This window comes from Phragmites australis, chromosome 21, assembly GCF_958298935.1.
Source record: "Phragmites australis chromosome 21, lpPhrAust1.1, whole genome shotgun sequence".
Lineage (NCBI taxonomy): Eukaryota > Viridiplantae > Streptophyta > Magnoliopsida > Poales > Poaceae > Phragmites > Phragmites australis.
The window spans coordinates 859,263-872,348 of NC_084941.1; the positions used below are offsets into that span (position 1 = coordinate 859,263).

The 13,086-nt window shown below is 46.4% G+C and overlaps 1 protein-coding gene across 1 annotated transcript; it reads left to right on the top strand.

Annotated features, from left to right (window-relative positions):
• Positions 1 to 117: 117 nt before the first annotated feature.
• LOC133903711 (uncharacterized) lies at positions 118 to 11,717 on the top strand. The gene is made up of 3 exons (XM_062345154.1): positions 118 to 253; positions 571 to 785; positions 10,503 to 11,717. Exon 3 carries the CDS (start codon positions 10,649 to 10,651, stop codon positions 11,504 to 11,506), a length of 858 nt encoding a protein of 285 aa, XP_062201138.1. The 5' UTR covers positions 118 to 253; positions 571 to 785; positions 10,503 to 10,648; the 3' UTR covers positions 11,507 to 11,717.
• The last annotated feature ends 1,369 nt before the right edge of the window (positions 11,718 to 13,086 follow it).

Sequence of the window (13,086 nt, forward strand, 5' to 3'; positions counted from 1 at the left end):
CATCTGAAATGCGATTGTAATTTGTAGACGACCTGGTGGTGACCGAATTTACGGGGTGTTTGATAACCAACTCCCTTCTGCTCTGCGGAAGCTTCCATTTGACCGTCACCTCTCTGTGCAAAATGTTAAGCGAGTTGTATCGGAAGCAGATGGTTATCAGCCTCATTTAATTGCTCCTGAGCAAGGGTACCGTCGACTGATTGAATCTGCTCTCAATTATTTTAGAGGACCAGCTGAAGCTTCTGTAGATGCTGTAAGAAATCTTCTTCCTGTGCTGTTTGCATCAGTGTATATTATTTTTCATCTAAAGAGTCTCTTAGGATGTGATTGGTTGTCTGTATAGAGAGATTCTACTCGATGGATGCGTATATACTTAGAAAGAAGCGTGTTTTGTTATCCGTATGTATTTTTTAAGTTAATTTAGTAGATGTAAATGTACGTTCGCAGTCTGGCCCAGTGAACGCAAGTTCTTACATTCACTCATACAGGTTGATCCACTTGTTAATGTTACAAAATCAATTTCACATGAGTAACTAATCACAATCTTAATTTTTACATTCGTTTATACAGCTTTAAATTCGATCAACTCAATAAAAATTCAGCTGATGTGTGTGGGGGGTAAAGTGATAAGATTTCCGTCTCGTAAGCTAAGCAACTTACGGTAATCCTTGACGAGGATCCTGCCCTGGTGGAGCGAAGGCTCCGATGCTTCAAGAGGCTTGAGCTATACAAGTCTGCGCGGGATGAGATTGATGCCATGTCATGGACACGATGAAGGCATGAAGGTAACTTTCTACATGCTTGTTTTTTTTTTTAGGTATTCTACATGCTTGTTATGTATTCGCCTTCTTAGTTAGCCGCATTGTAATTCAATAAATGCAGAATTAACTGTCAGCTATTCTGCACTTTTGTTGCCAAATCTTAGTAGACTGATCACTTATTTGCCTTGTATATTAGCCAGTTAATATCAATTGTTGTGCACTTGTGTTATTTCCATGCCTCAACTGCGACAGGATTTAAATCTAATAGTCTTTCGTAACCCATGTGTGGACTTCTAAGCACGAATAGGAATGAAGTTTGCTCGTGACACTTAAATTCTGTAGGATGCACATGTTGATTCTTAAGTCCTAGTCTTTCCATTCAGTAGTTGGTGTGGACTGTAGACTCTGGACTTTGAGATCACTGCATTTCAGTGCGGATTTTCTAACCGGAATATTGTTCTATGCAACCTGCCGCTAGTCAACCATAGATAACAAATCTGCACTGTTGGCTGCGAGCACTACCGTGTTACTGAATTCAGGCAAGTTATCTAGGGCGGTCTACCGGATCATATAGCCGTCCAATAAATAATATTGGTATCACATCTGAATATTTTTTTTCTACTTGTTGAGGATTAATTTCTGACAATAATTTTAGAGTGTATCGGTCGATGGGCGTGTGAACGATGTTTACGGTGTGATGAACTTAAGAACATCGGAGGTTATTCAAGTTCAGACCTTCCTAAAGGATAATAGTTATATGTCCTGTGTACTTTGTTATAAGTGTGTGTGAATTGATTATAGATGAGATCCTCTCTCTAATCTTAGACTCGTTCTCCTCTTTATACATAAGAGGAGAACTTACAAGTTGGCCTCTTTCCGTAGACCCATATTAGTTAGATATTCTTTTTCCATACCATCACCATGTGAAGCGCGTGCTACACCTCGCGCCAGTGGCACTACGGGGCCCATTCCATCTCCATGGATGCCTCCACTTTTATTTTTACCTCGGTAGCCCTGTCTATCCTTTTGTCATGAACCGTAAGCTTATTTGCTAAGTTGTTCCGTCCCAGCCTTCCGTGAGCCCGTCTGCAAACTTGTCCACTTGACTGGTCGTTCTGTAGACCCTGTCCCATCTGTCGTGCAGCGTCAAGTCGGTTCGTAAAACCTCACTTCGTAGCATTTAATGCTACGAAACGAGACACTGCCCATCTACGCTGGTCATGACTTTATTCACTAAAGAAATGTGCCTCAAGAAGGAAAAAAAATACTTGAGTAAAAATTAATAAATGCGATTAAACAGGTTAGGTGCGGATGTCCCACGACCAGCTCTGGATCACAATATATCACAAGGAGGCTGGTTACGCAAGCCTTGCGCTGGTCACGCGAGCTTTGACCTGGTCGCGTGATGAGCTAGGGTTTAGGAAATATTCCCCACCGGTCGTCATACCCCTCGTGGGGCTCATTAGCCAGGACACCCCCTTAATACTCCGAAAGTAGTCCCTAAGCTTTCCTGGGGTCGTGGTTAGATTTCGTCGCATCATTTGGGCCATAAAGGAATGTAGTCCACCTAGAAAGTGGTCGTCGATGTTGTTAGCCTTTAGAGTTTGATTCTAAACTTCATGTCTAGAAAGAAAGAGAGAGACATTAATTGCTGCTGGGCTCGAGGGACTTTTGGTTCCCTATGCGCGCCCCTTTGGATTTCGAGTGGTTCAGATGCTGTGCCGATTGAGGTTCCTCAATACTCCCTAGAGTGAGGTATCATGATGAGATATGTATAAAAAACAAAGGTGTTGGTGCCCAGACATCACCACGCATACACGGGCTTGACCGGGGTTTGACCATGAGCCCCCTGGGTAGTAAATGATAGGATCATGAGGATATTTCCCGCAGTGGTTTCTCCTTCCACCCCAGGCGTGAACCAATAGCTGGTCAGGCTATAGAAGTAGGAGTATACCTAGCCGGTCACCCATTGATGCTTTTTTTGCAAGGTAAGAAGACAACTCTCCTTGTGGATCATGGTGTCCTCCTCCCATTCTTCGTCGAAAGGGTTGATGATTTTGGAGGCTTTGGCAAGGGCTGAGTTGCCTCTAACGCTGGCTCCACTTGTTGTGGTGCCCCCAGGGGTAGATAATCTTAAGGACATGCTCGCAGGGTTAGAGCCAGCCGCCATCAAGCTTCCTTTGCTATATAGAGGGTCTCCCCCTGCCGCTCTCGCTCGATCCTCGGCATGAGTGGTTGTCCTAGTCGAGGTTATCGACATCTCCGACGAGGAGGAGGTCGACTGAGACCTGGAGAGGGAGATTGATGAAAAGGATAAGGCGGAGGAGGAGCGGGAGGAGGGTTAGCGGGGTTCGCCAGTGCCGGTCAGCAACTCCAACGGGGTCTTCGTGTTGACCACCTTCCCTGGCCCCTTGGACGACTAGTTGTCGCCCCAAGGAAGAGTATAAGAGGTTCCTCGACTCGTTCAAGGGCAAGTAGAGGTCCACATACTTTTGAATTTTTAGAGCTGGTGAATTTTTACGACTTGCAAGAGTTAGGCGGAGCTTTTTTGCCAACTTTGCGCCAGCCACGCGAGTGAAGAGGGAAAGAACACGCATGTAATAGGATAGTTTGATCAAATGTAATCGTGTTGTCTGTAACATATATTTTTTTTACATGAATGAAAAATGTTTTCACCCTTTTTGATGGCCTCGCCGATGGAAATTGGCAACAAACTGGTCGCACAGATCCTCCTAGGAGTGAACCGACTCACGAGGGAGGTTCATAAGCTAGGACCGTGCTGAACCGGTTAAGGCGATCGAGAAGTAGTTGGCCATGATTTTTCCATGACCTCCCACGGCTTACACCATGGTGGTGTAGATCTGTAGGAACTCCTTTGGGTTGGTTGAGCCATTATACTTTTTGGCTAGGACTGATAGGAACTTGTCCGGTTAGCGTACCTCTTGTAGCCGGGCAGATAGAGCGTTGCACCTCGTTCCTTAACGGGGAGTCACCCGCTAATGGGCGACGGTGCATGCTCGGAGAGAGAGACGACGGTCACGTGGTCCCGGGATGGGATGGAGGAATCTGACGTCTCCCAACGTGGGGGCGGGGGCAAGTGGTAGGGTTGCTTGCCTTTTTTTTCTGCTCTCGCTGGGCACGATCCTCCTCTGGGGTGGCCACTGGTTCTGGATCATGCCACAAACGTCGTGTTCATGCAGAGAGTCATGCAGGTCAGAGGGTTGGTTGTCCCGACGCGATGGGGGTGTTTGAGCGCTCCCTGTTATCGAGGGAGGACAAGATTTTTCCTGTCGTGGAGTCTGCCGTGATTCTTAGCGATCATGATCTTCACCAGTCCTAGTGATGGACGTGGTGTTTGCCGCCACGGTTTGGAGTCGTGCGGTCTCAACCAGGAGGGCGAGGTAACATAATTATGGTGCTACTGGCGAACCCTTTGGTATTGCTACCGGTGGGGGGTTAAGAAGGATTCGCTCGGTTTGCAGATTCTGCGTAGATGTCATGGCCCCATAGTCAAGCTGTTGAGCATGGAGTGGCGACATATCGCGAGGGGGGAGCCCCTGGTATTTGTGCGGCATGACGACCTTGGTGATGACGCTGCCAAAGACCGCGTCCTCTGCAATAGCTCCTCCATATGATGTTGTGGTGGTTGGGGTTGTGTCATAGCGTCCTCGTGTTTGGTGTCGGTCTGGTTTCCCTCTGTGCGTGTGGCTTAGGGATCATTGTCGGTACTCGGAATACGAGAGCCTCCGTTGCCCCCCTCGTTGCATAAGTTGTCATGCAAACTTCTCATTGAGCCTCGAAGCCTTCGGACTCTGATTCGGTGTTGAAAGTGCATCGAGGCCTCCTATGTGGGTTTTGGATAATTGACGACAAATGATTAAGGGACTAATAAGTTTAGTAAGATTACGAACAGGTATTAGTCTCATTGAAGATGTTAAAAGGTGTTGGTGTCCTAAAAAGAAAACAGAAGCGATATGTAGTTACTCAATAGATTTAAATTCATTTTATTTTTCAATTTCACTTTAGGTGCGCCGTACTATTAAGAGGAATGTGTGTAGATAGATTTGAAGATGTCTTAGTGCTCAAAGTACCCTTGTTTACCTAAAAGTTTAAAGACACAATCATCCACGAACACCGGAAAGTTCTAAGTGTTGTCTGTACCTGGATGTTTTGGGCTGATTCGAATACTTCAGGTTGCCGGTGTATTCGAGTTTAGCTCCAGTAGGGGGTATTCGGTTTTAGTTTCTAAGCTAACTCGGATGCTCCGAGTTGACCTAGATGTTTCGGGTTGCTAGAGTCTTCGAACTTTGCTTCAAACATGGGTACTCGGGTAATGTCTAAATATTTTACCTAAAGGTTCCGGGTTGACCCGGATGTTCCGGGTTCTAGTGTTTCATCCGGACCCTTTGAGTTGAGTTTCGGCTAGTATTTCTCGGTTACGCGTTAAAGTACCAACTGAGAGTCTCCGGATTGAACCCAAATACTTTGGGTTAGTAAAAAAACACTGTAATTGCTAGTTTTTTTTATGAAGGGTATAAATACCCCTTCCATTCATAGCCTGCTGCTACTAAACCAACACGAGACAAAGAACATTCATAGCCATTCAATAGCCCTTCCACTCATCTAGTGCATCAAATCTTGCAAAGCTTTTGAGAGTTGGTTGGGAAACTAAGATTGAGTGCGAAGGGGGTGGGGCATAACTCTATCATTTGAACACTTGAGTTCGTCATCAAGCCATTAATTCGTGTCCATTACTCTTGAAGCTTGGAGCTCCTAGATGACTAGGCATCACCCAGAGAGCACCCAAGCTTGTGGACTGCCCTAGAAGTTTGTGAATGACATCCTCATATCCGCAAGGGAAGAGGAAGCTTTGAGTAAGCTCAAGCTTGATCTTCGTCGTCACTTGGTGAGGATAAGGGTTAAAAGAGACTGGACTATTTGTGAGCATCTTAACGGAGACGTAGGATCGTTGGATCCGAACTTTGGGAAACAAATCCTTATCGCATTTGTGTTTTTGCTTCTATTTTTGTTTTAGTTGATCTTTACAGAAATTTGTCCGATCTTTGTGTTTGTGAGTTTACGACTGTAGGTGGTTGGTGGAAAAGTCTTTAGATAACCTTTGGAATATGTGGTAACCCTGAGAATCAACTAGTCTTGCTTAGGTTTATTTAGATTTCAATTTCGAGTTCCAGCTGGACTATTCGGGTTGAGCGGAACCTTCGGACCCCAGAAGTTCCGGATTGACCCGGAGTATTTGGATTCTGTTAATCCGCTGTAAAATTTATTTTTCAGGAATCGCCTATTCACCCCCCTCTAGACGACATCTAGTACATTCAGGTGTCCCATACCTGGAGCACACCAGGCTTATTTGGGTTGTATCCCATGACGAATACCTTATGATGATCGAGGTTCTCGGAACGGGACTCAACGGTTGCCGTGGATCCAACCATAGGTAGTTCAACTGATCTCCAACACCTATCAAAACGCAGAAACGCGTTCACTACCTGACGCGCTAACTGTCGAGAGTTAGTCCCTAGCAATGATTTCGGAGTGTATTGATTGATGGGCTCGTGAACGACGTTTACGGTGTGATAAACTTAAGAACAACATAGGTTATCCAGGTTCAGGTCTCCTGAAGTATAACAACCTTACGTTCTGTGTATTTTATTATGAGTGTTTGTGAATTAGTTACAGATAAGATTATCTCTTCAATCCTAGACACATTCTCTGTTTATATACAAGAGAAGAACTTACAAGTAGGTCTATTTCCGTAGATCCATACATAGCTAGATATTCATTTCTCAGGTCATCACCACGCGGAGCGCGGACGCTACACCTCGCGCCGATGGTATTGCAGGACCCATCCCATCCTTATGGATGCCTCCACTTTTATTTTACCTCGGTTTCCCCATCTGCCCTCTCACCGTGAGCTTATCTGCCCGTTCTGTCTCAGCTTTCTGTGAGCGTGCCTGCGAACTCGTCCACTTGTCTGGTCACTCTGCAAACCCTGTCTCATCTGCCGCGTGGCCTCAAGTCGGTTCGCAAAACCCTACTTCATTGCATTAAATGCTACGAGACATGACACTGCCTATCTATGTTGACTATGACTTTGTTCGCTGAAGGACAGTGTCTCGAAAAGAAAAATACTTGAGTAAAAATTAATAAATGTGATTAGATAGGCTATGTATAGACGTCCCGTAACCAACCCTTGATCACAATATATCATAAGGAGGCTGATCGTGCAAGCCTCACGCTGGTCGAGCGAGCTTTGATCTGATCGCACGATATATCAGCATTCAGAAAATATTCCTGCTGATCGCTATACCTCTCGTAGAAACCGTTAAACAGGACGTCCCCTTATTTGATACTATTAACACTGCTCGACCTGCAAGACCCGTCTGCCGTCTAGCTTATTTTGTTAGTATTGCTGACACTTTCCACTGCTGAAACGAATGACGAATGCAGAAATGCAGAACCATCCAAGAGAGGGATCAGTTTAGTCAGCTCCCGCATAAGCCTTGGTCAATCTCTCGATGGTTCTTTGCTCTGCATGCATTCTTTCGGCAGTATGCAAATCAGCCCTGTTCTTTTTTGGTCAGTTGCATACCTTCAGTAAACTTGACTCTGCGTTGCTCCTATGTTGATCCGACCTTTGGTTCGTCTGGGGATTCCTCGTCTCTTGGCAATAGATTCACGAGTTCCCTGCATAGAACGGGTCTTCTGGAACAGAATGCTAAATGCATGACGTATTTTGTCCTGATGCTGACAAGTTCACGTATGCTCAGATTACAAGAATTGTCATGCGAGGAAGAACAAACTGTAACTTGGAACCATACACGTCATAGGCTAGAGTTTCCACTTTGCAGAGAAGTTTCTGCCCCATGGTTTTCTAGTCAGAAAAAAATGGGTTCATCTTGATTAGGCCTTGACCCGTCCTCTTCGTTACCGATTGCTCCTCCACATAGTGTTTTAGCCCATTGTTAAAAGCACGTCACCATGGATGATGTAACATTGGTTGCTCCGGCTGCCCACATTTGTAAAGTACCAAACTGACACCGCTGCCGATCCGTAGTACCGGCACGTATTAACAGAACAGAATTTTTCCAGCCAATATTGATTGATACTAACGCGGGAGCACGTGGGGGAAGAAAAATTTTATGAGATCCGACCGTATAAGATTTTGGTGAGATTCTAATCTACGCTGTACACGATCGTACGATCCGTGCGTGTGCATACCTACACATGTGAGAATACATGTCACGACGTTATATGGATCTCTACAAAAAGCTCGATCTCATAAAATTTCTCTCCCACATGGGGAGCGGATGGATGCTGTCTGTTTTTTAAAGTAGTAGAGACTAGCAGGAATCTACCACGGGTCAAAGGGGCTCAAGCCCTCCATCTCCACAGCGCGCACTTGTGAGCCTCTAAATCTCTCCCTCTATTCTTTTGCAAGACAAGAAAGAGAGAAATGAGGTAAAGTAGGAGGAAAAGAGCAACAGCATTCTACTTCCTCCTAAGGTTTACAAATTTGTCAAAAACCATTTAAAATTTGCAATTTTTGATGAATTTGGTTCGCACCGCATTCAGAATGCGACGGCATTTAGGTCTGATTCAAATTCAAAATTAAAAAGTTAAAAAATTTAACAAAATTTATCTGATTTCTATCAAATTTTACCAAATAGTATTCATGAATTTTAAAGAATTCGCCGGCCACCGCATTTCTGTGGCCAACGAATTCGTGAACTTTGCTTCCTCCGCCACTTTGATACTGGGGCCAATTGCTTATGTTATATGTCACGATGTGGTGGTAATGCAATGCCTCAACGACCTCCAAGATACTACAGTTATACCCAATTAAGAGACGTCAAAAAAAAGAAAACAATCTCCAAACCACCTCCTCTAGGCGGACGGACGTCGTCGTTCGCATGTCGAGTGGTGCGGCTCCGCTGGTGGAGAGAAATGTCGGCGTCTCCCAGTCATCTGCCGCTCCCCGGAATAAACTATTGAACTGTTCCCGTCAGGCTCCTGTTGTTGTCAGTCTACGGTCCCGTCAGAAGAAGCAAATACTGTAGTGAAAAATGGTTACACGTAGAACTTTCGAGTATGTTAGACTATCTCCAACCATATTCCCTTTATTTCATTTTTTTTTTGATTTTCTTTTCTATTTTTTTGCCTTTTATTTTCTCTCATTTTCAACAGTTTTTCTTCGAAGGGAATCGTAAAGAAAAATAGAGAGAATTTCGTCCTGAAAGGAATGATCCTGGGAATCTCTTTGTGACGGGAACCGTGAAGAGAAACCGTTAGAACGCTGAAGAGAACTAAAATCCCTTCACGACAGAATTTTCGTCCGCGACGGGAATCCTTTGGCGTGATCTTACGCCCGTCAGTCCATGTGTCTTGAGCAGAATTTTTTAAAATAAGACTAATTTAATAAAAAAATACAAAAAAAATTGTGTATTTTTTTAAAAATACAAAAATAATACGCTACCGGCAAATCAATTGCCTAAACTGTTTGATGCTACTACTTTGTTTTTTTTTGGTGTTGTAAAAAGGTGAATCAGAAGCTGTGCCGAAAAACTATGGAAAACTCTCCAGCAATCTTTGTACGTCTGTAGCAGCCACGCTTAATGGCAGACGAGGCAGATCTCTGTAGCACAGTTTTTGAGGTTTGGCTTGAGACCATTCGACCTCTTGGAGTCTTCATACGACAGATCACCACTGTACCTGTGTTGTGCAGGACATGAATTTTGATCCCAAAACGAGCCCGCCAAGGACTTACTGTCTACTGTGCTGGCAAGCGACAGCGAGAGGAGACGATAAAACCGCTCCCCCCTTGGATCTTGATCCCTTCCTCTCACCAAGCATTTCTATTTCTACCAACTCGATTCGTCGGCGCATTGAATCTGTCCTTCGTCAAGAACGGAGGCAACAAATCCGTTTAAAAGTTTCCCTGTTATTTAACAATCTACGGACTGGCATTCCCACGTTAACGCCGAGAAATCGTTCTCAAATGAAAGACCACTAAGTGCTTGAACAGGTATCTATCAAATGATTATCCTTTGATTTCGTATTAGGTAAGAGAAGTAAATGATAAATTTTGTTACAAATTAGTTCATATGAGATATATGATCAAAAGTTAATTAACTTCCTATATATAATCAAATTTCCTAATTTTTTAGTGTGGAACCTGTGACAAATAATTACATAGGCCATGCTTACAGATCCATATGGTTACATACGTTAATTTTTTGTTCATGAGAGGAAGACTTGATTTTTTTCCGAGAGTTGAACTCGGAGTGCAAATGATTACCATTTTTTTTCAGTGTGAAACTTGTGACAAGTAAATACATAGACCAACCATGTTTACAAATCCATATGGTTAGAGCAAGTCCAGGGAGCTGCATCATTGTGCTGCTGCTTTTGCGGATGGCTGGCGACCGTGCGGTTCCTGGCGCTACAGTGATACAGTCGTTGGGTTTGGTGGTCTGCAGCACTCTTATAGCACGCTACAGTGATACTTATAGTGGATATTGGTGGGTTCATAAGTAAGCAGAGTAATGTATGATCAAAAATAGGTATTTGTTGAAGATAAAAAGAATAAAATATAGTGTAATAGTATTATATGAGATGAAATTTTAAAATATATATTAAAGATGGTATTAGACCCGTTATTTTTTTTACTGAGAGGAAGACTTGATTTTTTTTTTTTTGGTTTGAACTGGACTATATAAATCCCAGCCAGTACGGCGGCATCGGCCAACCCAACCACTCTCCCCTCCTCACGCCACACCACGGCAGCAGAGGCAAAGAAAGATCCAAGCGCAGTAGCTACAAAGGCCACGGTCGCGGCGGCGGTGACTGGCCGGCGGGATGAGCGCGAGGAGATGAGGTGCAAGCTCCACCCCTACGCCAACGCCGTGGGCGTCTGCGCGCCCTGCCTTCGCGACCGCCTGCTCGCGCTCGCCGCTGAGCGCGACGCGGCAGCCAGCAGCGACGGCGGCGGTTGCTGCGGCGACAGCAGCTGCGGCAGCTCGCCCCCGCGCGCGCGGTGGCAGCACGGCGCGGCGGCAGCCAGGGGGTTCCCGCGCTCCGTCTCGCCATACGCCGCGCACCGGCGCTCCGACGCCTGCGCGTACGCGACCTCGTCGGAGTCCTTCGCGCACCAGCAGCCGAACCTCCTCTTCTTCCGCACGCCGCAGGTCGGCCCTCTCGCGGCCGCTTCCGCCGTCCGCGCCGATGAGCCCGCTGAGGAGAGCGACAGGAAGGTCGAGCGGAGGCGGTCCTTCTTAGCAGCGATCTTCGGCGGCGGCGGGCGCCACGGCCGGGAAGAGGCGAGCAGGAAGGACCCTCCCCGACGGTCCACCTCGTGGTTCTCGGCGATCGTCCGCCGCAAGCGGAGGCCGGCCGACTTGGCGGCGGCGTCCTTGCCGCCGGCGCCGCTGGACGAGGAGCCCGAGTCCCCCGGTGGCAGCAGCAGCAGCTGGTGGTTCCCGTCGCCCTCGCCGGGCAGGCAGCACCGGCGCCGGCACGGCGGCGGCGCGGGCGCCAGCGGGGACGGGATCTCGGGGTTCTCGGTGTGCCTGAGTCCGCTCGTCCGTCCCAGCGGCGGCAGGCGCCGGTGCCAGCCGCCGGACCCCTCCTCCCTGGGAGACAGCCACCGGCGTCACGCGTCTGCCGGTGGCGCCGCGTCGTTTGGACGCAACACCTCCCGGAAGCTCGCCGACATGGGTAGGTTCCGATGACGGAGCCTAGCGCGCGCTCTCGCCGGCCACCCTCGGCGCCGGCCAATTTCCTTTTTCTTTTCTTTCTTTTTTCTGCTTCTCTGATTTTTCCTTTTCTTTTCTTACAAAATTTGACCTTTTGTTAATCTCGACGATGATATGACGATGTCCTGTTAGTACTAGCTGCCATGAGAGTGAAACAAAAACGGAAAAACCAATGGCATTTGGAGGATTTGTCTTGGTTTGTAGTTTAAGTTTCGCAGTAGCGGATAGATTCAACCTTCAAATTCTATTTTAAATTTTCGTTTCAATTTGTTTGGAAAGAAGACGTCAATTTCGACGACTTCACTGGGGCATATCAGCTCTGACCTCTGACCTGCGACTTCAATTTTGTCGGCTGCTGGATTCGGTTGCGAGTTGTTAGCCGCTGAGCAGAGCTTGGCATTTGTTTTATGCGCCGCTTGGCGTTTGCTTCCGGGACTCACTCGTCGCTCATTCACTCCGGGTGGTTGTCGGTTGCGGCGACCTGCGACTCTGGTCTGGCTACTTCTTCTTCCTCTTCCCATTTTCGTTACCATACTTCTCTCTCTGCTCAGTGTTTAATGGCTCAGACAGTTGAATCAGGTTAGATTAGGAGGACTACTTTTTTTTAAGCATCAACACTACATATAAACTGTAGTATCTACACACATAGTCAAAACGAATCATACTCTACATATGTATAACTACAAACATCTTAAAGGCATACACATTAGATCTACAGCCTATATACACACACATTTACTGGAGAGATCTAGAAAGCTTTAAACTCTGTAAGTGGCATATGTCTACTAAAGAGATTTACAAAATCTTAAACTTGTAAACAACGAACACATCATGTCTCTATTATGATCCACAAATACTCGAGCTTATCCGAAAGAAAATCTAAAAAAAAGCCCTAGCCCAATGGGTGGCATGCACAACTGCAATGCTACCACCGCGCTACAAGCACACTCTAGATAAGGAGCACTACCTACTACTGTAATAAGCGTTCTGATTCTGCAGAGCATGTTTTGAAAAGCAGACACACGAACACAGCATCCTTGACGGTAGTAGCTGCAGCAACATGTGCACGGAAGCTACGTATTACAGCACGATCTTACCACATACTGTATATGATTTTCTGCTTCCCTATGACAGTTGCCTGAGAGGTCGCCCTTGCTTTTGACCTGCTCCTCCATCCACTCAGCCGTGAACAGCCCTGCCGTGTCGCAACAAGGCCTCTGCAATGCTCGCTTTACGCAGGACAACGCAGAGCAGTGTCGTCGTGTCACGGACATGGGCTGCCAGATGGGTCGGCTTTGGGCCCAGGTGGCTACGATGTCTCAACAGCTCATGCCATCGAAGAATGTTGACAGGACTAGTCTCGTCTTCCTCCTCCAGCTTCTATCCTCCCCGAGCTCCCTTTCTCCAATCCCTTCCCCATGGTGCCTTCTCCATTTCCCAGTCCCCCTTTCCTGTCTTTCCCAGTCTAGAATTGCTGTTGCCTTCCTCTGAAGCAAACGCAGCAGCGCTGATCGGTTGAACAGCTAGTACGATCGACACTTTTGACACCGTGAATC